The sequence below is a fragment of the Numida meleagris genome, chromosome 5 (genome assembly GCF_002078875.1).
Source record: "Numida meleagris isolate 19003 breed g44 Domestic line chromosome 5, NumMel1.0, whole genome shotgun sequence".
Taxonomy (NCBI): Eukaryota; Metazoa; Chordata; class Aves; order Galliformes; family Numididae; genus Numida; species Numida meleagris.
In genome coordinates, this window is record NC_034413.1 from 19,812,666 (window position 1) to 19,838,281 (window position 25,616).

The 25,616-nt window shown below is 38.8% G+C and overlaps 1 protein-coding gene across 6 annotated transcripts in view; it reads left to right on the forward strand.

Moving 5' to 3' along the window:
* Positions 1-25,616, forward strand: part of SEC24C (SEC24 homolog C, COPII coat complex component) — a 36,307-nt gene that overhangs the window by 2,752 nt on the left and 7,939 nt on the right. For 2 of the 6 annotated variants that reach the window (XM_021398041.1, XM_021398046.1), the window contains exons 2-15: positions 4,897-5,099; positions 8,094-8,177; positions 9,707-9,848; positions 11,395-11,573; positions 12,135-12,584; positions 13,843-13,967; positions 15,241-15,309; positions 16,935-17,046; positions 18,255-18,382; positions 21,013-21,151; positions 22,647-22,762; positions 24,004-24,128; positions 24,361-24,552; positions 25,036-25,129. In XM_021398041.1, the coding sequence (XP_021253716.1) occupies positions 4,925-5,099; positions 8,094-8,177; positions 9,707-9,848; positions 11,395-11,573; positions 12,135-12,584; positions 13,843-13,967; positions 15,241-15,309; positions 16,935-17,046; positions 18,255-18,382; positions 21,013-21,151; positions 22,647-22,762; positions 24,004-24,128; positions 24,361-24,552; positions 25,036-25,129 (2,130 nt within the window). In that variant the 5' untranslated portion in view covers positions 4,897-4,924. The remainder of the gene's footprint in view (positions 1-4,896; positions 5,100-8,093; positions 8,178-9,706; positions 9,849-11,394; positions 11,574-12,134; positions 12,585-13,842; positions 13,968-15,240; positions 15,310-16,934; positions 17,047-18,254; positions 18,383-21,012; positions 21,152-22,646; positions 22,763-24,003; positions 24,129-24,360; positions 24,553-25,035; positions 25,130-25,616) is intronic. The other 4 variants (XM_021398044.1, XM_021398042.1, XM_021398043.1 and 1 more) reach the window with 4 other exon arrangements.

The following is a 25,616-nucleotide window of genomic DNA, read 5'->3' on the forward strand; positions in this document are numbered from 1 at the left end:
GCCTCCAGAATTCTTCTCCAGAACCTGTTGTGTCACAAAATTCTAGTAGCTATAATCTGTCATTTGCTTTCCTGAAAGTCTTTGGTGAAAATACTGAGGCTTCTGAACTTCCACTGGTATTAAATTGTGAAGCTGAATATTGAACAGTGGGCGTCTTACACCTCTCATGAACTGTTAAAACAGATCTTTTGGCTGTAACTCAGAGTGTATGGGTGAAGAGAATGTTACTGATGGCGTAAGAAGTTGAGAATCTGCTGAGATGGAAAGACAGAGCACAACAACAACCAAAGAAGTCCACAACTGAATTAGAGAGTCAATTCCAGTAGTGCCACTTGGATTAATTTGGACGAATGTATAGCATGCTTGCTGTTGTACCTGTATAGGATGCACGCTGTTGCACCAGCCTGAGTGCTTCCAGCTCAATTGCCAGTCATTGACTTCCAGGATATGAGCTTCTCTTCCAGGATTTTCTGTAGAAAAACAACAGGTGCTTCTTGCATCTGAAGAGTCAAATGTTGTACGAGTACTTGTATAGGACCTCATGAAGCTGTATCTGAAGAAAAAGCAAGCATGTCTCCCATTCAAAGCGTGATCTCAGCTCTGCAGTTGAGGTCTTTGAGAGTGGTATAACTTTGCTATTTCTCCAGAAAGTTACAGAATAGATACTTCAAAAGCACTGTAGGTAATATTCTGAACTGGTTGTCGAGGATGCTGACTGTCCTCTTCTGTCCCATCTTTTGGAAAGGGTTTTGATTTCTCTGTACAGAAATTAAATAGGCATATTTCCTTCAGTTCCAGCAAACTATAGAGGCTGTGCTATCCTCCTTTTTTTAAAAAAAAAAAACAAACAACAAAGGATCAAATCTCTCCAGAAGTGACCCATAAAAAAAAAAAAAGGCTCTAGCATCTTTCTGAAGGAGAGCAGTTCTGCTGTATGTGCTTCCTTTAGAAAGCAGTCAAGAACTGATGAGAGCAACCAACTCAGTTTCAAAAGGGAATTAACAGGGAATGAGACCAGAGAAAACGATGAGTATGCAGTTCTTCATGACTGGGGAGACTTCCTGATTGAAACTCATTTGAATCGCTAGTGTTGTTGCATTGGGTTTTTTAGTTGTATTTTTTAATGGGCTGTAAAAACTGATCTGTAGTCTGTTTGGATCCTAAGGAATCTAGAAGCTATTGTAAAAGCTAAGCATTTGTTCCCTATATTACTGTGTATTTTTCTCCCATCGTTTTGTTGCTGCTCTGCATTGGTTGTCTATTTAACAGTGTACCAGTATGAATTTTAACTGTGTACTACTGCTGTTTTGACTAAAATTTCCATGGCTGTTTGCCTTTGTACAGATGAATGGATGAAAGTGGCATAGAGCGGTTGCTCTGTTCTGCAAGAAAATTATTTTAGTTGTAAATAGTAACAACTACTTGTGGTGGTATTCTTCTCTAGCATCAGTCCTGATTATTTGAGCTTTCTGTATTGTAACTGATGAGTATTAATGTGACATTCAGCAGCATGTTTTAGGAGTATGTTTGGCTTAGTATTCGTAATGCATTACCATGTACAAATTAATATCCTCAGTATTTTCAGTAAATGGAACAGACTGTTTTCTCCGCTTTTCCTTATCTCGTGCATGTATTTCATTCTTTCTGCGATTTTTTTTTCTTCGTGTCACAAGAAATAGAGCATGAAATCTTCCCTTTTCCCGTATCTCTTTGAGTGACTAACTTCTAATTTACGTATATATCTTTTGGATGCGGGCAAAAAGAATGCTGTTTTGATTAAAAATAACTGGTACCAAGGGAAAAGGAAAATGGACTCACTCAGTGACAACCCTTTTCCACCTTCTCAGAGTTGGATTCTATTGGCCTTGCCCTTCATGGTATTCCGCATCGGTGATGAGGAAGTGTACTACAAGCCTTACATTTAGAGCAGGTTGAGCAACCAAGATCAGTGAAGCTGCCTTGTCTGCAGCTTCAGCACCAACCTAGTTCTTGAGTTGTCTTCTTCCTTTCTAGCCCTTTCTCTGCCTGGTACAGGCAATAGCTTGTGCTGTAGGGAACATTGGCTTGTGCTGGATGTCCCAGGGACTGGCTGAAGGTTTGAGGTATATCTGCACTGGGCACAGGGCACTGAGCTGTAACTACACAAAGGAGATGGTTCTGTTTTCCACACAGTATGGGTAAATATTCTAAGACTTCTTCCTCTTGAAGATTTGCATTAAGTGAGCTTGCCTCTCTGAGTATTACTGAGGTGCGAGCAAGAAGCAGGTGATCCTGCCTACTCAAGTGGGAAATACTGACATTGACAGGAGTGAGTGGGGGAAGGCTGACAAGAGAATAGGTAGGGTCACCTGCTGAATGTACACTCACATCAGTTAGTCAAAAGTGGGACATACTTGAGTTTTTGCCCCGTTGTGCAATAGAACAAAAGATTGATCTTTTGCAGCCCTGTAGTGACTGTTTGGACAAACATGAGATTTGTTGAGGCAAATCCGCAGTGACTTCGGAGTTTTGTCGGTATGCCTTGTAAAGGGCGTCCTAATGACTATAGCTCAGGAGGTGCCCTGCCGGTTGTTGCTGCTTAGCCTGCGGCTCTTCCTGGGGGGAGGACCCATTTGTAGGAACAGTGTCTGGAGGCCAAATTGCTCATGCAAAATACAGTAAGCAATAGTGAGGGGCAGGAAGGAGAGAAAGCAGCCTTCTTTCCTCGCAGCCTTGTGTTCTGAGCTGCTCAGGTAGAGAAGTGTTCAGCTGTGCTCTCCATTGCCTTCCCCCCAGCTTTGCAGGAAGAGCTGTCCTGCTTTACTGGTTGTGCTGGACAGAAAATGAATGTGTTTAGGTGTGTGACTGCCGCATGGTGATACAAGTTGCCCGCCTGGGGAGGAAGAAGTTAACCTTCAGGGGAGCTGGGAATGGACGTGGGTCTCACAGTCTGGATTTCCTGACCCTGCAGCTGCTCTGAGTAGCTTGCTCTGCAGAGCTAAGTCAAAGGTGGAGTGGGAAACCTCAGTGCGTAGTGCATAGCACTGACCCTCTTGCTCACTATAGTTATGTTTGGAAACACTGCAGACTCATCAAAAATACTATCATGCTTTTGTAAGTGACACTGTATGTAACTCTCAACAGTAAATTACCTGTAAGTATTTAAGGGAAGATTTTTTTTCCTGAACAGAAACCCTATACAGCTTGAAAAATAAAAATATAAAACTTCATTCATTTCATGTGAAGTTAAATATCTAATTTTCAGAGTAAGCATTCGCATGCTTAGCATTAATATTAATGCTTAGCTATAGGAGATAAACGTGGTCTGCATGTATTAAGCTAGCTGTCTTCTGTAAGCAAGCAGATCATTCTGTTGTGATACGTGTTTTTCTGTGTGGATGTGAGAGAATTTATTTGTATGTGGATGGTTCATACCGGACTGTAGTTATTTTAGTACCCTTTGTGTATAACTGTTGTGCTAATTGTTGAAAAATTGCTTTGATGTCATCTTTCTGATAATGTAACAAGCCAGCCTCAGCATTAGGTGGCATGCTATAATCAACGAATAAGCAAAACAGCTCGGGTATTCATTATCCGCTTGAGTTAAGCTGTAGGTTCCTTGTTGGGATTTAACTCGATTGGCTGATGGCTGTTGCAGCTGTATTTGTCTCCCTTGTGTTAAAATGTAATGTTAATTTTCAATGCAGGAGTTCATCATGGGGTTTGGAGAAAAACGAAGGGAAAATTAGTTACTCGCTTTACCTTAACTTTGCATTTTTGTATAAACTGAAGTCTTTAATTAAATAACTCTCCAAATGCACATCTGTGTACATTGTTACTGTGGATAGTCTTAGCTGAAGGGAGTAGTAGGTGGCATATGGAGCGTCCAAAGGAGCCCAGGGGATGCAAAGTATCTGCGAGAAGCAGGCTACAAGGGAACCTCCTGCCAATAGAGTCATCTCCGTGGCTCTGTGGTTTATCTGCCTGCTTTGTACCATGGTATTTTTAAGACCTGTCTCCTTGGTTTGCGTTCTCCCAATGTCATTTGTGGTTTTGTCTTCATAATGTTAGAGAAATTGGGAATACATCTAGTAAGATTTCTTGCACAGCTTTTCTGAGAGACTTCCTTCCTGTCTCTGACACTGTTTCAGTTCTTTCCCTTTCATACAGCTCCTTCAGTGACACCTTAGCCTGTGCCGCGGTTCCATTTTGAATGTCTGTACGAGGTGAACATGCTGCTTGTGGAATACTTGAGTTTTCTGAAATTTATATGTACAACAAGGACTTTAAATCATTAGCTGTTAAAAAATAAAGCCCTCAAATCCTTTGTTGTCCCTGTTTTCATTACTTTCAAACAGTTCAAGAGTCAGACTGTGTGGATACTGACTTGTGTGTCACAGCGAGGAAGCATGATCTAGTAGGCTTACATAGAGCTTAAAAACGAACTTGTGGAGTATTAGTGAAGTGTTGTGTTAAGGAATCGCTCATCTAAGTTGTGAAGTCTGTTTTTTGGGGTTTTTTGTTTGTTTTTTATAGAATCACAGAACGGCTTGGGTTGGAAGGGAATTTAAGGGTGATCTTTGAGGGGGGAAATAATTCAGCGTCTGAGGAAGCTTGATAATTTCTGCTTTGGAGTGGCAAATTATGAGATTTTTTTCCTAAGAAGCTGATCACAAGTCTAACCAGTACAGAACAGCGAATAAGTGGATTGGAAGCAGTTTATTAAATTATTGTTTTCTAGCTTGCTCTTATAAAGCGTTTATCATGAAAAACTGTGTGCAAGAGTAAATTGCTGCTAACATGTTAACTTCTCTAGTATTTCAGGATCTCTCATTTTTGTGAAAGCAGCAGAGAAGTTGGCTGGTTTCGTTTTATGTCTGCTAAAAGCCATTTTCTTCCCCCCTCCACTTTTTGCAGGTGAAATTAGTTTGGGGATGTGAAAACAATGAGTGTAAACCAGCATACTCACGCGGGGCCTCCTTATGGGCATCCTCAGCCTGGATATCAGGGCTACCAGCAGCCTGCCTACGGAGGACAGCCATTGCCAGGGGTTCCTCACTCACCGTATGGAGCTTATAATGGTCCTATGCCAGGATACCAACAGCCAGTCCCTCCACAAGGTACTTCTCAATCAAAACGTAATGATTGATAATCTGTGAATTGTTGTGTTTATGAAATTTTTGTTTGTTTCCTATCATTACATTTCTATTTCTTGATAGCAGTTATCTTCTGCGCATAGCTTACATGATGTTAAAAATCATGTTCTTTCTGTATGTGCTCAGGTTATTGCTGTCACTTGTCTGTTTCAGTAGGGCTTACTCTTCTCTTAATAGCTTGTAAAATTAACATGTTGAGAAACGCAGCCTACTTTATTTCTGCATGTCCCTGCCCCCATAGTACTGAAGCACCTCAGTGGGGTAGTCTTCATCAAGAGGTTACATTGGGGACAGCAATTAGAGACTGTGATGGATTTATAGCAGAGACTGCTTTACATTACTATGTAGAAGGGTCTGTGCTCTGTCTCAAAGAGTTAAGATATATAGCTCTGGGTAGGAAACGTGTTTGAAACTAGCTTCTTTAGTATCTTTAAAAGCAACAGAAAGTTTATGGATATGTGGGCGTGCTAATGTATTCCGGAATTTTCCTGTTTCTGCAGGGTTACGTCAGTTTTTTAGAAAGACAAAATAAGCTTAAGCTTGTGTGTTTTTTTTTCTTTAACAATATAGTTCAGCTCTTTTTTTCTGCATTCAAATGGAAGTCTAACTTTATTAAAATTTGAGGATGTTTTGTTTCTGAGTACCCAACTTCTGTTGGGAGATGAATAGTGGCTTTAACATCAGTAATGTTGTAGAAGATAAAACACTATAGCTTTGAGTAGAAGTGTGTCTACCTTTTAAAATAATATTGATGAATTCAAGTCCATCAATATAAGCACAACTCAAACTTTCACTCTGAAAGTTTTTAGATTTTTGGACTGTTTTCCTAAGGAAATGAGCAATATGCTAATCATGTTAATGATCTCTGCGTCATTGCCCCTACAAATACACTTCAAATTTTTTGTGACGTGAAATTCAAGCCAAACTTGATCAGACAAATAGAACAATCGAAATGCCTACTGTCTTACTGAAACTGACAGAAGTGGAATACAAAAATGTGTGTCCTGAGAAAGACACTTCCGGGGGAGCTGAATGGTTCCCCTGCTGCTTATTTTGGCTGGAGTTAGCATGGTAGTGGAGTGGAAGAGGAGTGCGTGGTGTGCTGAAGAAGTGGATTATTCACTTTTGTTCCATCTTCCTCTTCTTTCCTTAGTCCTTTTCTTCCCCTTCTCCCAGGAAATCTCTTTCAACATCGCTTTTAATGAATGAGCTTTGAACTAGTTTCATGGAGGGTTTAAATTCTTATAAAAGCAATGAAAATCAGTACTGTATAGCGGAAAGAAGCTCTGCTTCCTGGGAGTACACAAGGCAGAGCTTTGGGCACATTGGCTGCTCAGTGTAGGCATTGGCTAACTAATGTATTCCATTGCATGAAAGGAATGGGGAGGAGCTGGACTTAGTTCAGTGAGAGAGAGAGAAGATGATTCAAGAAGGGCAAAGAGTATAGATCTGTTGGAAAAGTTATATCTGCTCTGCTCCTTAGAGCAAACAAATTTTGGCAGTCAGTAGTGTGAAGAATGTTTAGGATCTTCGTGAAAAGAAACCAGTGAGCTTTTTCCATCGAAAATTATTTGCAAGTCTGAAAGGCATCTCATTTTAAGGGAATTAACTGTTTTCCTTCTGAATTATGTTATGGCTTTTTTAATTTCAGAACAACAGAAATGTGATTCATGATTGATCAGTAAGAATGTACCTAGAAATCTTGATAATATACGTATAAACCTTTGCAGGTTAAAAAGAGACTGGTATTTCTGCACAGGTACTGATTGAGTGGTAGTGTGACACTGATGGCAACGTGCTGGTCTCATTCAGACAGCAGAGGCATACTGCAGTCTTTATGTCCTTCAGCAATATCTCGGGGAAAGGCCACCTGTGGTTTGTGGAGATCCCTCTTGCTTTTTTTTCTTACAAGACCTCCCTTCCTAAACACAGGAGAAAGATTGTTAACAGACTGTATTAAGGAAATCTTGTCAAGGTGCACATCTCATACCTCCTCTTGCAAATTCAGGATTTCTGTCTTTAGAGGGAAGGAATGTAGAATTCAGAGCACTAGTGCAGCAGCCAAAAGTTACCTTGTTAGTAGGTGGTAAATGAGATCCAGGTAGAAAAGAGAGACATACCATGCATTAACAAAGAGAGCAGATGGGCGATAGAAAAAATAACAGTCTCTATCTCCATCTTCATTATCTTAATCATGTTATGTTTATTATAGGTCTTTGCAGCAAGATCTGTCATAACTGGATAATGTAGAGGGGAGAGAATTCTGCTCAGAGACGCTAGAGTGACAGGAATTGAGAACACTGAGGGATAAAAGGAGAACTGCTGATGTTACTCTGTGGTATTGGTGTAGTTGTCTTAAGGATGTATTTGAAAAATAATAAGTAAAAAGTGCTTGGAAAACTGATTGGAGAAGTGTTGGCAGCGCTTGCCATCCTTGGTCAGAGGAACTTCACATCTGATTTATATGACAAACCCTAGCTCTAACTGATGGAAACATGGAAATGTTGTGCCAGAGGTTCAGTTCTTGCTTGGAAACAGAAGTGGAGTACTGCACTATTAGCTGAGAATAGCTTCCCACAATAAACTTGCTGAAGGAACCAGGATAATTTTGCATCGGTCTTTCACTCCTGCAATTGGTTTTGCTTTAGTGAGATCATGCAGTTGAAAGTGCAGATACAATTGTCTAAATACTAGTATCAATTAGGTTGCTTTTGGATTATTATAGACTCAGTTCACAATGTTTACGTTTGCATTCATGTTAACGTATGAGCTGTGTTTGTAATGTATGTTATGGGCGGTAGAACAGTGAGAGGGAGTATAGCATTAGAAATCAATAGTAAATGTGACAAGGATTTTTGTGTATGTGATACTTTCTGCACTGCAGACTGTCCTTAGCATTGGAAACACTGTCCAGGTGCTTTCTCTCAGGCTTGATTTACTGGTATTCTGTCTTTCCAGGTTATTTTCCTTCCTTGGGGTTCCCTTCGAAGGGCTCTCCTGTTTCTCTCAACTCTGACACTTCTCTTGCACCTAATTTCATAGGTAATTGTGGGAGCGTTTGTGCTGTGCCACTCCTACTGTGGGGAAGGGGTGGTTCTTCAGTAGGGTTTTTGTCTCAAGGGTGTGGGTACGTGATTATTCAGGCTGAGGTAGATGGGATGCTTCCTACACTATTTGTCAGCAGCACTCCAGAAACATAAATATGATATGAAGAAATAGTTGCAGTATAAATGCCTTATGCCTGCAGATTCATAGATAAAAACTGACTTATGACTGATGTTTTCAGATGGCTAATTTCAAAACCTGAATTGGCCCATACAAGTTCTGTCAGGAGGAAGCCTTAATTTAAAAAAAAAAAACAAAAACAAAAACAAAACCTTTTCCACTTGGGAAAGAACTGAAATGTAAAGTCTGAAATAAAAGCATTGCAGTGAAGAAATACTACAAACAAACAAATGAAAAAAACAGTGAAAAACAACCAACCAAACAAAAAACCCAGCCACTGGGAATTTGGTCTTAGAAGTCACAGGATTTTTTATAGCTTGGATTTTCATGTTTTCATTAAAGGAAAAATGTTTTTAGCCTTCTAGAATATAGCATAAAAGCCCTATCTGTTAGGAATAGTTGTAATTCTGAAAACTGTTGCTTGAAGAAGGTAATATTTTTGCAAAGCCAGCAATCAAGGTGCAGGAATTAGAAGCATTGCAAGAAATCGTGTTATATTTTTCCTTAATTGTAAAGAAGGATATGTTGGAACAGCTATTTCCATCAGTGTCTTTGTTAAGACGAGTAGGCAATCAGAGCTGGGTTAAGTCCATGTAGTCTCAGGACTTTGAATAAAATCACAGTCACTTCCCATTATTCTGCAATCTGCCTCTATTTTGAGGTCTGTGATGAGTAAGGACAGTATCTCAAAGGTATTGAATAGGAACTTAAAGATTCCTCAAGAACAATGAATCTTAAGATGAATAAACCACTAGATATTCATATCCCTTCAAGTAATTTTTTTTTCAGTGGCTATTTGAGCAGTCTGTGGTAATGGTTAGAGAAGTGTATTTGTGAGAAGGGTTAGAAAAATAAGACTTCTGTAGCTTGTTTGGAAATTAAAGATACATTTATCAAATTGTGTGCCTGATAAAACTGAAAAAACATGTAAACCTGTAGTTGTAGTTAGCAGGCACAGTCATATGGTTGTTCTAATTATCAGATTTTTTAATATAATCTTACTCAGTAGAAGCTTGTATTTTTTTTTTTTTTTTTGGAAGTAGATGCTATAGGAAGCATTTCACTTTGAACAGCTAGAAAGTGTTCCTGAAACTCTCCAACCTTAAGAGGCTGGTATTATACTGGTAGAGTGTTTTCTACTTGATCTGTTTGGAGATATGACTAGTGACAATGGCTAAAATATTTTCAGTTTTGCTAGTACTAACATTGTTGTATAAATGACTTGCTGCTGATAGTGTTGATACATTAATTTGGCCATCCAAACTCATTTTTCACTTTTTTTCCTCCCTTGATTTTTCTTGGTAGCTTATTCCTGCAAATAATTTGTGTGTTTTTTATGTCTGTAGATTCAGTAAGAGCCCCTCCAACTTCTGGAGCTCCCCCTCCAGCCACTGGAACATCTCTTCCTTCAGGCCACCTGGGATACAGTCAGTTTGGACAAGGAGACGTGCAGAATGGGATTCCAACCTCAGCAGCCCCAGTGCAGAGGTATATGTAAGAAGAGAAAATCATAATGCTAGGTCTCAACCATTTAGCATTTAGTTTCTTTTAGATCCTTTGTTTTTGCTGTGGGGACATTGACTTTTTTCATATCTTATTGTTTGAAATACCATGTGTGTACTTATTTGAAAACGTGGATCTCTGTAGATAAAAAGCTTATGGAAAGATATTACAGAATCACAGAATTGTAGGGGTTGGAAGGGACCCCTAGAGATGGAGTTCAACCCTCTGCTAAAGGAGGTTCCCTACAGCAGGTCACACAGGTAGGCATTGAGGTGGGTCCTGAATATCCCCAGAGAAGGAGACTCCACAACCCCTCTGGGCAGCCTGTTCCAGCGCTCTGTCACTCTGACAGTAAAGAAATTCTTCCTTGTGTTAGCTTGGAACTTGCTGCATTACAGTTTCTGCCCGTTTCTTCCTGTTCTGTTGTTGCTTGCCACTGAAGAGTCTGCTCCCATCAACTTGACTTCCGCACTTTAAAAATTACAGATAGCTATGAGATCCTCTCTTAGCCTTCTCTTTTCCAGACTGTGGAATCCCAGGTCTCTTAGCCTTTCCTTGTATGGGAGATCCTTCAGGCCCTTAATCATTTTTGTTGCTCTCCACTGGACTCTTTCTAGGAGATCCCTGTCTTTTTTGTGAACTGGGGACCCCAGAACTGGACAAAGTGTTCCAGATGTGGCCTCTCCAGGGCAGAGTAGAGGAGGAGGATCACCTCTCTTGACCTGCTGGCTGCATGTTTTTTAATGCACCTGTGTTATATGGATAGATGTCAGTTGACTGATCAAAACAGCTTCTCCAAAGTCTTTCTTTTGTGATAGTAATTTGCCCATAAATAATTTCTGGTTGCCATAATCTGTCTTGTTTGGAAACAATTGCTTCCACATAGTAGATGTGTTTGGTTCCTTGACAGTGTGAACTGGTCTCAATGGAGTATTCTTCTATTTGTTATTACTGTGTCATTTCTTAGTATGTTCTGTTGTCTTTTGTGTTGAAGACAACTTCCCTCAACTATCTTCATCTAAAGTTTTTGGTGTCTTCTCCAGAACGATATTGCCATTAACTGCGAGATGAAGGTGGCAGCAGTCCTACTACTTCTTCCTTTCTAACCAGTAATCAGCATGGTGGTTGTTTTTTGTTTCCTTCTGGTTAAGCACAGCATTGTCAGCTGGAGAGTCCAAATCCCTTGAACAGTGGAGCTGCCTTCAAGAGCTGTGCAGGCTCTGTTGTTTCTTATCATGTAGACTCTATTGCAGTATTTCTGATTTATTCTGATAACTGAAATGGAATCAACAAAAAATGTTTTAAACATAGAATTTGTGTTTTAAGAACCAACAGATTTTTATGATGTAAGAGATTCAGATCGTACAGGGTATGTAATTATTTTTCAGAAACTTAATGACAGTGCTTTGTTTATACTTCATGTAAATTATTGACTAGCATTTATATGGTAGAACAACTTTTTAAAGGCATGGAGAACTGTAACTGCTTGCGTAAACGGAATCCAGTGAAGTTTCTCATCTCCCCTTCTCAGGCCACCTGCTCCTCAGCCATTCCTGCCAGGCTCAGCACCTGCACCTGTCAGCCAGCCACCTACGTTCCAGCAATATGGTCCCCCTCCACCCAGTGTACAGCAACTCAGCAATCACATGGCAGGGATGACAATTGGCAGTATTCCAGCCTGTGCTCCTCCCCCAGCTGGACTGGGTTATGGTAAGGTTTTCTGACTATAGAAATATGCGATTGTTTTTAATTTGCGCTAGTAATTTTCTAAGTTTTGCTCTTGTCAATGATTCGTTACCATATGTTGATGGATATTATCTGCATGTTGATGTCTGCCATGCTAAACAGTAGTTTCCTTGCCTGGTGATATCAGCACTGGGTAAAGGAGAACCAAGACTACTGCAGGGGTCAGTGCAGGAAGTACTACAGGACATGAGGAGGAATATTCTTACATTCTTTTGTCATTTTACTAGATGAATCTGTGTGTGACACACTGAAACATCTTTGCATACATAAGCTGAGAGTCTACATGCCTTGTCACTCGGCTCAATCAAAAAATAATAAGGAAGAGGGAAAGATTTCAGATCCCTTAGAGGAGTGTTCATTTAAGGTTTTTATGTTAGTACTGGAATGTCCATCTGAAGGTGAAAGTGGTAGACCAGTTTAGATAATCTTGAGCAAAGGAATATTGTTTGAGTCTTTTGAGTTTGGAACTGTCTTGAGAAAATTGGAAAAAAAATAATAAATGATGGTAATGCCTTTTCTTATTAGGTCCCCCAACATCAGTTCCCCCGGTCTCAGGGAGCTTCAGTGCAACAGGATCTGGTCTCTACACACCGTACACTGCGAGCCAAGGGGCCCCTCCTCCCAGTGTGTCTCAGGGTCTTCCTTTGGCACAGCCTCCCTTTTCTGGTCAACCAGTACCGACTCAGCGCTTACCTACTGAAGTCCCTGGTTTTGCTCCACCTCTCTCTTCTACAGGGATTGAACCTTCCTCTTACCCTCCTACCACAGGTGCCCCAAGGCCACCTCCCATGCCAGGCCCACCGCTGTCTGGGCAGACAGTTGCTGGACCACGGATGTCCCAGCCTAATCATGTATCCTCACCACCACCCCCAACAACTCTGTCAGGGCCTCACCCAGGGCCTCCCATGAGTGGCCTTCATGGACCACCTCCACCCACTCATCCTCCTCAGCCAGGATACCAAATGCAGCAGAACGGTGAGTATTCCTAATATAGAAATTGTTAGTTAGATGTATTCTCTGTGTGCTACAAACTGAGAAATGGATTTCAGGTTTGTAACTTGGAGACTAATGGCTACATTTCAAAGCTTTGCTCTTGTTCCCACGTGATAAAGGATAAATCCAAGATAAACAGTAGTATTTACAATTTTAAGCTGTTTGTTGTACAAGTTTTGATCAGGTTAGAATAACTGAAGGAAACCTAGCTTACTTGGCCAAAGGAATGTTTAATGATCATAATGCCGTGATACTGCAAGAATTTGTGGTCAAAATTGTAATATACACTTAAAGTTGAGATCTGCAGCCTCGTTTATTCGGAAATAGAGATTTGAAATCCTGAAAATCATTATCATCTTTGGTGTTTTTGAAGTGGGTTTTTTTCAGTTTGTGACCAGAGTGTGTACACTGAGAGGAGATACTATACATTGAAAAGGAGTTGCTACTTTTTCTTCTTTAATTAACAAAACTAATTTTTTTCCCTGTAGACCCTTTCATGTTTTGTATGTGCTTACAAGCAATAGTACTTAAACATTCTGGATTATAAACGGTTTGAGCTAAGTTTTAATCAAGATTGATTATAGGTAGCTAGTGCAAGTATCAGGCTAATGAATCCTGTCCCCCATTGAGCTTTGCACAGATGTCCAGGTAAATTACTTGTTTAAAAATCTGTTCAAACTGCTATAAGCTGTAAGTACACTGATGGATGAATCATGCTGTTTTTCTATAATGGGCTGAAATTATGTAAAGTGATGAAATGACCATGAAGTTACAAAACGTAAGAAGTTATCACACATTAACCTATTACTGTGATTTCAGGCAAGTCAAAACTACATGAGAATTCCTTGCATAGCTTTAGTTTGTGACATTGTGGGGTCATCCACTGACTGTTTGGCTGTTCTGTGTGTAGTTTCTTTTAGGCAGTTCTGCAACCTAGCCAGAATGTTCACAGTACACAATCTTAGTGCAAATTTTAATCCTGTTATTCTGAAAATAGTTATGTTAGTCTTAAACACGTGCTTCTTTAAGTCTGGTTTTAAGGAGGACTGTGTCCATCGTCTTCCTGAATCACTGATGGAGATGTACTGAGCTGAAATTCTGAGAAATATCTTTAATCCTAATTAACTGGAAAGCATATAGCATTCTTGTTATTTTTATGATGTCAGAAAGGATGGGAAGTGCCTCATGAGGAACTGCCTTATGTTAGCTGTTATTTAATTGATTGTCCCTTTCTTGTAAGGTTCCTTTGGACAGGTGAGGGGCCCTCAACCGAACTATGGCGGAGCCTATCCAGGAACACCAAATTATGGAAGTCAGCCTGGACCACCCCCAAAACGCTTGGATCCAGATTCGATTCCTAGCCCTGTAAGCTTACTTTGTTCTTAACAGTGTGAACTTTTCCATAGCATTCTTACTTCAAACAAAACTGACAAAGACCAAAGATGAAAGCAGGTTTCTTGTTCCAAAGAACAAGAGTCTTTTTTTACTGCTTACTTTTCTCTATTATGTCCAGTTTCAGTCACTTGTTATGAATAAGCCCTGAAGCACTTTTTCCCTTGACAACTGAAAAAAGGCACTGCATATACATATCACTGCTTTAATTTCTCAGGGCTTTTTCTGTACTATGTTACATTTTAGGAATCCTTGAGGGCTTAGATTAAGGCCGCTTCACCATTTCTGAATTCTTGCGTAATTACTTTCCAAAGTGAACTAACCGCTGGTTTTGAGGTAGCAATCTATGAACTGCATGATCCGAGTTGAAACTATGGTTCATAGGAGAAGACTGTAATGTTTTCCCTTTTCCTATTGCTTGTTAAAAAGCTGGTTAGTTTTCTTTGGATCATAAAGTCAGGACACTACTTCAGTCAAATATGGATAACTTCACGAATTAGGGTTATCTTTAGAAACGGAGGTTCTAAGGAAAAGATAAGCGATGATGTGCAATGACTAGCAGTGATGTGTAATACTAAGCCTGGACATGTTATTGCCACTAGTCTGCTGTGCTTTCCTTCCACAGCTCCTGGTGCTGTACTGTCATTGTCTCAGAAGGCCACAATCATTCGGTAACAGGGAGCTTTTCCAGAGCAGTGGTTACAATCATTTTACTTAAAAATTCTTAAAATAATTTAGTTTTGAGTTACAGCTGAGATCTTTACTGCTGCTATTCAGAAGTTACTGCTATTCAAAAAAGGTGATCTGTTTAGACTTCAGGTTTATATAAGGCTTAGGACTGTTTTTTTTGTGGAGCATAAGGATCTGTAATTGCTTGTCAGCTTCTTTTTTCCCACTAAATGAGATCTCAAATGGCTTTTATCAGTTACCTTCATTTCAGCATGTTCTTGAAACATAAATTCCCGATTTCTAACCAAAAGGAGCACGTGAGCTACTACATCTGATAGCAATGCGTCTCAATATTGTAGCAAGACTGACTTTTAGGATTGGTGTACGCTGCAAAAGCTGATATGTTTCTTGTTGCATGAGTGAATGTCCGAATATATCTAATTCCAGTGCTTCAAGTTTGGGTAGAGAGAAGTAACACTGTTACTTTTTGTTTTATTCTCTTCTCTTTCTCTTTCTTTTTTTTTTTTTTGTGGCACTCTTTACTTTTTATTTATATAAATATATATATAAAAAAAAGCAACTTAATGAGCTGCCACCCCAGCAGAAACCCAGGCACAGAATAGACCCAGATGCAATTCCTAGTCCAGTAAGTGCTGTATATATGTCAATTGTAGTCTGTGTCGGTGACCATCTGTGCATGCATGAAACCTGAACTTCACCATTAACCCTTCATCATTAATCCTTTATCCTTTCCTTGCTATGTCCTGCTTGCCTTATCAAAATGAGTATGGTAACACCACAAGAAGTTGTTAAAATCTTCTCTTCTGTGATGTTTGGTGAGGCAATAGAAAGCAGTCTGTTTCAGAAACAGATCATGAAGAATGTCTCCCCTTCACTTTATCTGTTCCTTAAAATACATCCATCAGATTACAGCTGGTATTTTAAGTGTTAAGTCATCAGCGTAATTGTCCATACAGTGTGTTCCACATTAACGTACACACATTGTGAGCCTTTGTAGCCATGTCTTTTACTATTTCTGAGCAGAATTTGGTTACAGATCTTGTTCATATTGGTACTGGGCTAATGCTTTGAAGTTCTACTACTGAGGAGGCATTGTTTTCTTTTGAAGTTACTTGCCCATGTAAATCTTCTAGTTGACTACTATGAAGCATGGGGAGCTATAAACATTCTTTCATCATCTGTGCTCATACGTAACCATTATATTTTGATTTTGAAAATACAGTGGTTATGTCTAGAGGATTTTACCTGAAGAAAAAGCAGCTACCTTTTGCATTGGAAGGAAATAAAAACAATTACCCTTGTACCAGTTCCTCCTTGTTTAGCTAAAATTGGTCGTAAAACCTTTACAAGATGTGAGGTCAACAATGTCAATCAGCCTGTAGACTTTTGAGATGGAACTCGATTTAAGTGAGGGAAGACTGATGCTGTGGGTGGTATTTTTTCTGGCAACTTGGAATCTGTAGTGAGGAGGTGGAAGTTCTGCTGTGCACAGTCCCACATTTCACAATTTACTGCAATCAAAGGTATGTGTGGTGGCAAAATAAGATCAGAATTGTTGCTAGTTTTAATTTTTGATTCAAGCACTGGTATAGTATAGGTAATTAAAACTATGTAAGAACAATCTTCTGTTCTTATGCAAAGTTCAATGGATATTTTAGTCAAGTAGAACTGCTTAATGCATTTCTGTTCTCTGTAGTACATTTGCATTAATGAAGAAATTGAAATTCTAATAAAATGTGAATTTCCACTTGTTTTGCAAAGTTTAAGCTTGAATCATTTATAACTCTCTATTGAAACTTCACTTTCCACATCTCCAGAAAGCACCATGAATGTAACAGAAAGGAAAAGCCTGGTCATATATACAACTTCTGCCTAAGGCTCAAATGAGCTTCTTATTTTAATTTGGCTAAGATCAGTAAGCAGGAATACTAGCAAAAGTTCCTCTCCTTTCTTGATCTAAATTTCCTTTTTGCGTACAGATCAGCCCTTAGCACGTAAAATATACTGCAACTCAAAATACTTGGGAAAAGCGTGTACCTTGAATGTTATTGTTAGTCATTCAGTATTATTTGAAATCCAGCTGAGAGGTGACTGCTTTACAAAACTTACTTGTTTTAGACTTGTTATTTTTTTAGAGCTAGTGATGTTTGCCTCAGGTTCCCTTTCCACTGCCATACAGGTGCAAATTTTATATTTTACAGTGCTTTGAAACCAAGCCTTCAAAGATTAACTTGATGTTTTCCATCATAGATTCAAGTGATTGAAGATGACAGAAGTAACCGTGGATCAGAACCATTTGTCACTGGAGTGAGAGGGCAGGTCCCACCTCTCGTTACTACCAATTTCTTGGTCAAGGATCAAGGTAAAATAACCAATCCACAGCTAAAAAAGATGTTTCCCAGGGCAGGTTCCCGAGAGCAGCATAAGCAGCAAATGAAGCTTTTTCTGTAGAGCTATATCATGATAGTTAAGAATTGAAATTTACCAGCAATGTCGTTTGAATTCATCTGGAAACAGTGTCTAAGTGGGATGTCATTTGGTCCATGTGTTTCACGGAGAAAGAATATTTCATCTTTTTTTATTTCCTATGCTTTTTTTTGGAGATTTTAAGCTCCCTTAAAACTTCAGAATCCAGCTCTGTAGTCAGGTGCTTCACTTCTCAGCCACACTTGAAAAAAGAATTGAAAAATTAGGAATGTCTGAGTTGAGATTTTTGCCCATAGTGGGATTTACTCTGCACAAAGAATGGAACAGGAATTCTTCCTTTTTTTTTTAAAGGTTTAAGTTCATGTGGAGTCAAATACTCTTGTTTTCATTTTGGGGCTTATATTATTATTAACATTGTGAAGGAGGCATTCAGTTTGGAATTAAGTTTTATCTAATTATGGAATTAAGTTTATGTAAGTCTTGTGGTTTCCTTCCAATTCAGGATATTCATTCTTTCATTCTGTGATTCTGTAGTACAGGAAGAAGGGTAAATTTGTTTGCTAGGCACATGTCTATGTGCTTGTCTGCTTGTCTGTGAGGTGAAGTTTCACAGCACAAGAATCAGTAAAGAATGAATTTCATGTGAGAATTCAGTACATAACATTAAAATACGCAGTTGCATATGAAACTGGAAAGTGTATTTTATTTCATTTTATCAAAAGAAAATAGAGATGATGTCTCCCTCTTCTTGTGGAAAGCCTTGATGAAAATGTATGGTCCTCTGTTCACACAGTCCAATGTTTTCTAGAAGATATGTTTTTCACATAATATCTACCATATTTTAAAAACTCAAGCACAGTCTTAAAGTGTACTTCATGGTATAAATAAAACTCAAACTACAGCTGATGATTGTCAAGATACCTTTTGACCAACTAAGTGAAGCCAAGAAACTATAAACTTGCACATGCAAAATAATGATCACGGCAGAAATATTTATTGAAGCAAAGAATAAGTATTTTATATTTTGGGGGTAAAACTCCATTTATAAAGGAATAGTCTTCAGCACAGCTAAAGGTGTCTTGATTTCTGTTCTTGAATATAAACATGCTAAAATTTGTGGGGATTTGTTCTTTTGTTCTCCAGGTAACGCAAGCCCCCGCTATATAAGATGCACGTCTTACAATATTCCCTGCACCTCAGATATGGCCAAACAGTCCCAAGTTCCCCTAGCTGCTGTCATAAAGCCGCTTGCTACTCTACCCCCAGAGGAGGTGAGAACTGCATGCAGTTATACATGCACTGTGTGCTGTCTGAACTTGTCAGGGGAATGTCCTTGCGTGCTCACATTTAACAGATACCTTGTTTAAATTTCAACAGTAGACACGTTTAAGTAAGGAGACCTGGGTAAATGCTGGTTGTTCTACAAATATACAGTAGAGAAGCAGAAAAGTGTTGTGTTTAAAATGTTTAATAATTTGATTGCCGTTATAATCCCTGTTTTTTTTTTTCTTGTAATAAGTGCCAAGCATCACTCTGACCAAATGACCAGAATACTGAGATGTTAACAAATGTATGCACTTTCAATTGATCTCAATTTCTTTCTTGGCCTGTGATATTTAAATGGTTACTAATCACTGATACTCAGTGTTGTCTAGGGTATCAAGTTGTGGAATTGGATGAGAATGTATCGAGTGGTTTAAGCTAATGTTGTGTACATGCACAGCACTGTGTGGAATAATTGACAGTGCAAGACGGAGCACCACGTTCTGCTGAACTGCACTTGAATTTCTGCATTCATTCTGTGCAACACTTTCTACTAGGTGTTATAAGTGACTAGATGCCCTTTTACCCACTCCATTGGGTTGCTGGGAGATAAGAGCTTTGACAATATTAGAGCTAGAAAGTGTATTAAAAGTATTATAAATACTGTGGTTACTGTGTAGCATTAGCTTACTTAGAGCAGTGTGAAGTTTTAATCTAAGTTTGCAGTATTCTGTGCCTTGATAAACTTAACTTTAGTATCTTCTAAGGCAAGGAATGTTCTCTGGAGTTTAAGGGTAGGGTTTTTTATTTCATTTTATTAATCTTCCTAAACTGTGATTTAGATTTTGAAAATTGTTTTGTGATAAAAGTGAATTGTGAAATTAACGCCTGCATTTCACTGAGGTTTAAGAGGAGCACAAGAGGCGAATGTGGTCTTGTTGCAGAAACCCGGAGGCACGTTTTTAGAGTTTTACAAACGACTAGTTGATAGCTGTATGGTGTACTTAGGCTTTGAACAAACACTTGTGATATCCAGGAAAAAAACCTCATCTAGGATCAGAAAATTGTTCTGAAGGCTGGTTAGCTTCCATCATTGGAAAGTTATTTATGACAAGGGCAAGCTCCCTGTGAAGGAGTGGTTCTGACAGATGAAGGCTCAGCTGTTCAGAGCAGTAAGATAGTAAACAAAGCTAAAGCTTAACATATCAGTAGTGAGAGGATAAATAAGACTGGTGAAAATGCAATGTTTGGATAAATCTAAGATCTGTAAAGTACAGGACCTGATTGCAAAATTAGAGAGCCTTTGTCCTGTGCTAATGCACAGTTTAGAAAGCAAAACTTAAGGCTCAGGAGGAAGAAACTCTGTACCTTCTGGGAATAAGTGATTACTAACAAGTTATATATAGTAATGCACGTTTATAGTACCCTTGCATTTTTCGGTGGACAGATAGGCTGAAGAAGAAATCGTATTGTGTGGAATCACAATACCAACGTTGACTGGCAATCACAAAACTTGAAATCTGGTTTCTTCAGAGGAGGTCAGCCTGAGTAGGATCTGAGAAACACTGGCTGCAAAGCCATTGTATCCTCAATAAACAGCTCCTGGAGTTGAATGAGAGTGGGGTCTGCATCATGAAGAAGAATAAAGTACCTGGCTTGTTTGTTTGACTCAGGCTCATAAAATACGTTCTCTTTGAGAAATGATCAGAGGCATAGGGTGACTGGAAGAACTAAATCTGGACACCATTATTGTCATTTAAATTGAAAGTAAGTAGTTACACCTTTTGTGCTAGATTCTTGATTTTGAAAGGTGTGCTAAACTATGAATGCAGATCGTAGCTTCCAAAATTTCTCAGTCATTCTACGAGGAGTCTTCCTCATTCTAAGACTGAGAAGCTGCAGAAGTTGCCAAACATCTTAATCTGTTTTGACCACAAACGCGTTGTTTTGTCAGTAATAGTTTAAAAATGGTTCGCTACACAGCAGTTTCAAAGAACTTGCTATATAATGGGGTCAAGGCAAGCAGAACTGACAGATATGCTTCAATTCATGGTGATCTTCAAGAATAAGTTTGATTGGTTTAAATTTTTGAAGTTAATCTGGATGCTTTAAATTCTTAAATATGTGGAATGCAATGACTGGCTTCTATTTTTTTTTTTTAAATCTTGCTCTTTACAAAGGGAAAATATAAGAGGTAGAGAGTTGTGTTTTTTTTAAAAAAAAAAAAAGTAATGAATAAAATTGCGCTCACTCCTGTGAGGTTATTGCAGCTGTTATTTGCGTGGCTTAGTCTTCTGTGTTCACTTGAGATCCATCCATGCTGTGCGGTGTGGTACTCCTACTCTTCAAGCAAGCTACTATATAAGGTAGTGCAGCACCATGCAGCAGTACTTGTTTGTGTTGAAGTAGGATAGCCCATTAGTGACTGCAGCCCACAAGGGAACTGCTGTGTTGAGAGCTGGAGTTGAAAAACATTTTTGAAATACTTGTTCAGGCTTCCTCTGTGTTCTTTCCCACAGCTGCTAAAATGCTAAATCCTATACAATGTACAGGGAAATTGTTTTAAGCTCTGTAGTATGTGTGGTCAATTTTTTTTGTAATCGTATGACCTTTCTTTTTATTTTCCCTGCTTGCACAGACCCTTCCTTATTTGGTAGACCACGGAGAATCTGGTCCTGTCCGATGTAATAGGTGCAAGGCCTACATGTGCCCTTTTATGCAGTTTATTGAGGGCGGAAGGAGGTTCCAGTGCTGTTTCTGCAGCTGTGTCACTGAAGGTAAGGTTTCTTCTGAAAACCAGACTCTAGGCACTACTGATCTTTGAACAAGATTAAAAGCAATGAATCCTAATCGTATTACAGTCATTTATAATGTATGCTATGCTTTAACGTGTCTACTTTTGGGAAAACAAATGACCACCAACCAAACAAAAATTATAAAACATGTTCAATGCTCAGTTCAGAAATGGTGTTCAAATTAGGTAGGTGCTTATGCATTGCAGCATCAAATTTGGAACACGAAGTACTTGTTGCACGATATGTAGTGTTTTGAGAAATTATTTGCGGTACTGACATTAACCCCTAGTTAGTAGCATGAATTAGGAATTTCTTATTTTTTGCTCACAAAGCCTCTTTGGGCACTGCTTAGGGATAAGATTGCAGGCAGACCCGCTATGGCTGTTTAGGAGTATTCAGTATATGCCAGTTAGTATTGATTTAGAAGAGCAACAAATATAAAACACATTCCCTCTTAAGCAGAAGTGACTGTGTGCTGTTCATGGCATGGCATCTGTGGATTTGTTTGGTATGCACAGTGGAAATTCAGGGTGCAACAACCTTGATTTTGAGGTTTCATTTGTTAGCACTGCTGGCTTTTGTTCTTGTCACCTCAGTTACTCTGTGTACAGGTACATGGCAAACCAAAATAGGAAATTGGCTGAGGCTGGAAATGGTCGGTTTAAGAAACAAACAAGAGGAACTTCTCTGATGATTTTCTTAGCCTACGTGCATTCCCTGTAACTACACACTTTGCTTTATTAATGGCCGTGCCTGCAACAACTGAGCAGCTATAGAAAAGGGAAGGATGCTCAGAGACAGCCGATGAAAGAAAAGCTGTGAAAGTATAATGTAATTGTACCTAATACTTCAGAACAATTCCTATTTTCAGCATAAAATAAATCAGTTAATTAGCTTGTACTGAATGTGTGCTTGGAGAGTAGGGAGTGATGTCTTTTTATATATACACAGTTTTAATGGTATCACTTTATTTTCCTTTGAACTGATGAAATTTTGAGTGTTTTGAATAACTTGTAGCAAAAGGAGTGACTCAGTCTTTTGGTGTGCCTAAACAGAATCAGTGATATTGAAGCCTATAGGTTGCATCAAATTCTACTGCAAGTAATTTTTTACTGCTTTTACAAGATGTATGTTTTTCCTTTGGATTTAAGTCCTTCAGCAAATTCCAAAGAGCATGTTGCAGTGACCTTTCTGATAGAAATGTAAAATGAAAATGTAGAGGAGATTAAAGAACAGTACAGTAGTGACTATACAGCGTGCCAGTTTGTGCATAAGACAAACTGGAAGCAGTTCATCTGTATTTGTTGGATTTAATGATATTCTTAAATCGCAGCAATGATTCTTGTAATGCTTGCATGCTAGCTAGCTTTCCTGGAGTTTTATCTGAACCAGCTGTTGTCATGTTCGTTCTCTAGTGGCAGTGTTTATCATGGTTATGTTGCTGAAGTTGATGGTTTGTTTTTTTTTTTCCCCTCAGTGCCAGCTCACTACTTCCAGCATTTGGATCATACTGGAAAGCGAGTAGACTTCTATGATCGACCTGAGTTATCACTGGGGTCCTATGAGTTTCTGGCAACAGTTGACTACTGCAAGGTATGATATGTGTTTATTACTATATTTTTGTTTTACTTTTAGGAAAAGTTGTTTTTTATTTAAAAGTAAGTTGACCATAATTGTCTAATGCTGAACTCTCTAGCTGCCAGACATTACATGAGCATCGTTAATCCAACCCACTTTTTTTGTATAAGATAATGATTTAGTCTACTTACTTCCTAAAGCAGAGAAAGTCTCGATCACTGACTTTAATAGTACTTCATTGTAGCTGCCTCTGTCATTCTCTTCTGGAGCTATATAAGCACTTAGAGCTGGAATATACTTTGTCACCTTAGCAATTCTACAGGAGAGAGTCTGTCTTGATAGTGTTTTGGGCACAAGGGGAGGGTAAAAGAGGTTCAAGAAAAATGCAGTAGTGATGATATGATGTGCCACTTGGTGAAGAAAACAAGCTTTACCTATTGAAATTAAATTTCAGATACAACTGAAGTGGTTAAAAATACAAGAATAGGGTGGAAATGTGTTGTTAGAGCTGTCTCATTTTTTATTAAGACTTATCATAATTAACCTAAATAAAATAATAATAATAATAATCATAAATCTGAGGATTGCAAATTGTATGTGGTGCATGTTAAAGCAACTTAAAACCCTGATGAAAAGTAGATGCCTAAATGTTGCAATTTTACGCTAGTTACCTTCTGATACTTCAGGTTTAGCGAAGGGAGGATCCATTATCTTGCACTTAACAGCTTAGGATACATTTTTAAGTCAAATGAGATGTGATCTTCCTTGCTCTTCTGAAAGCTGTGGTTTGCTTTTGTTCTATGTATTCCTTCCAATATGATCTATAGACTTGAGAAGACTCTTCTTTTCCCAAAGTAAACTTGATATTTAAGTAGAAGGGAAAGGCTGCAGCTCTTGGAGGAAAATGTTTTGCTCTAGATCGAAGAAATCATCTAAAACAAGTCCTATACAAATTCCATGGTCCTAAACTACAGAAGATGTTACTGTCTACTTTCACTGTCTGTCCTAACTTGTGGATAGCCTGCAGTTCACTGAGCAGGATCTGTTAGGGACATGTAACACTGGTCTGTTTCAAGCGTAGAGTGCTTACTCATCTTTGCTAGTTGGATGGGGATGGGAAAGTGATCTGAAGAAACAATCACTTTTCATGAGTGGAATATACATGAAAGTTTTTGGAGTTTGGGCCAGCATTCATTTGTCCATGTTACAGAGCTGTTAGATGACCTTAATGTGACTTCTTTCCCCCTCTTCCACAGAATAACAAGTTTCCCAGTCCACCTGCTTTCATTTTCATGATTGATGTGTCTTACAATGCTGTGAAGAGTGGCTTAGTGAGGCTAATATGTGAAGAATTAAAGTCGATCCTAGATTATCTGCCCAGGTAAGGTACATTGTAAATTGTTGTATCCAGTCCAAATCGAGGAAACCACTTTCTCCCTTTAAAAAAGCCTGTGAAGCTTTTGTTCACAAAGAGATCAAGCAGGACATCTTTGAGTACTTTCTAGATGAAGCAGATTTCCTTCCTTTCATTTTTCCCTTATCTGTTATGATGTTGTATTCTGTATAATGATTTCACTCACCGTCTACTTAGATGTGAAGTATGTCTCTTGCAGGGAAGGCAACATGGAGGAATCAGCCATTCGAGTAGGCTTTGTCACTTACAACAAAGTGTTACACTTCTATAACGTGAAGAGCTCATTGGCGCAGCCACAAATGATGGTTGTCTCAGATGTGGCAGACATGTTTGTGCCACTCCTTGATGGCTTTCTGGTGAATGTGAATGAGTCCAGGACAGTTATTGCCAGGTAATTGAAACAGGTGTGATGCGTGTAGTAAACGTCTACTTTGGTGGATTCAAATGTTGGATTTAAAAGTGTAATATTCACTGTTTATTTGTCCTGTTATACACCTAGAAGTCGCTCTGTGTATTTATTTAGCAATATACATCGGAATATATTAAAAAAGCAGGAATACAGAAGAGCTATTGATGTAGGCATCAGCTGAAGCTGCTGACAAAGTCAGTGAGGGATGACAAAGCATGAGGTTTTTTCCACAGCTAAGTAATGACATGCCAAATACTGGGGAAAATAACTGTCTGTGTGTGTGTATATATATGTATTATATATATGTATTTATATGTGTGTGTATATATACACACACACTTTATGTATTCTTAGGGACACTTGTTTAAGCCACCTAGTCTCATTGTTCACAAACAGCATCTGTATGTGGCTTTACCATTTAATTTGAATCTTCCTGAATTTCTCCATTTTCTCCGTTTTTGTTAGCTTGCTGGACCAGATTCCAGAAATGTTTGCAGACACAAGGGAAACAGAAACTGTTTTTGGACCTGTGATCCAAGCAGGGCTGGAAGCACTAAAGGTTAGTAAATGCATTGTCATGGCAAATTGTTTTCACTACCCTGAAGTTCATGTTCATACACAACAAAGAAAAACCTAAAGTTTTTTCTAAGTCTTGTTGTTGTAGATACACTTGCTACAGGTAGGGAGTACTTGGCTGTTAAAGAAGGTGCATGTACGTCCAGTTCTGTGTAGGTGCCTGTTCTCTGCCTATTTTTTAAAGCATTGTTGCACAAAGAACAAGAAATGTGGCTTAACCTTGGTGACCTGACTGCATTTTTGCTTTGAATGATTTCCAGAACCTACCAAAAAAAGCCCTGTCTTTCCAACATTTAAACCAGGTGCTGAACTCTTATCATGTTTCATTTAGGAGTTCTGTAACATAGTATCTCTCTTTTGCTGTGCTTGAAGTATAATCTTTAGTTAAAGGAAAGAAAGCAGTCTATTGAAGTTACCCGTACCAATGTGTTAACCCAGTAAACTTTTCCAAAATTCGTCTGTTCCAATAC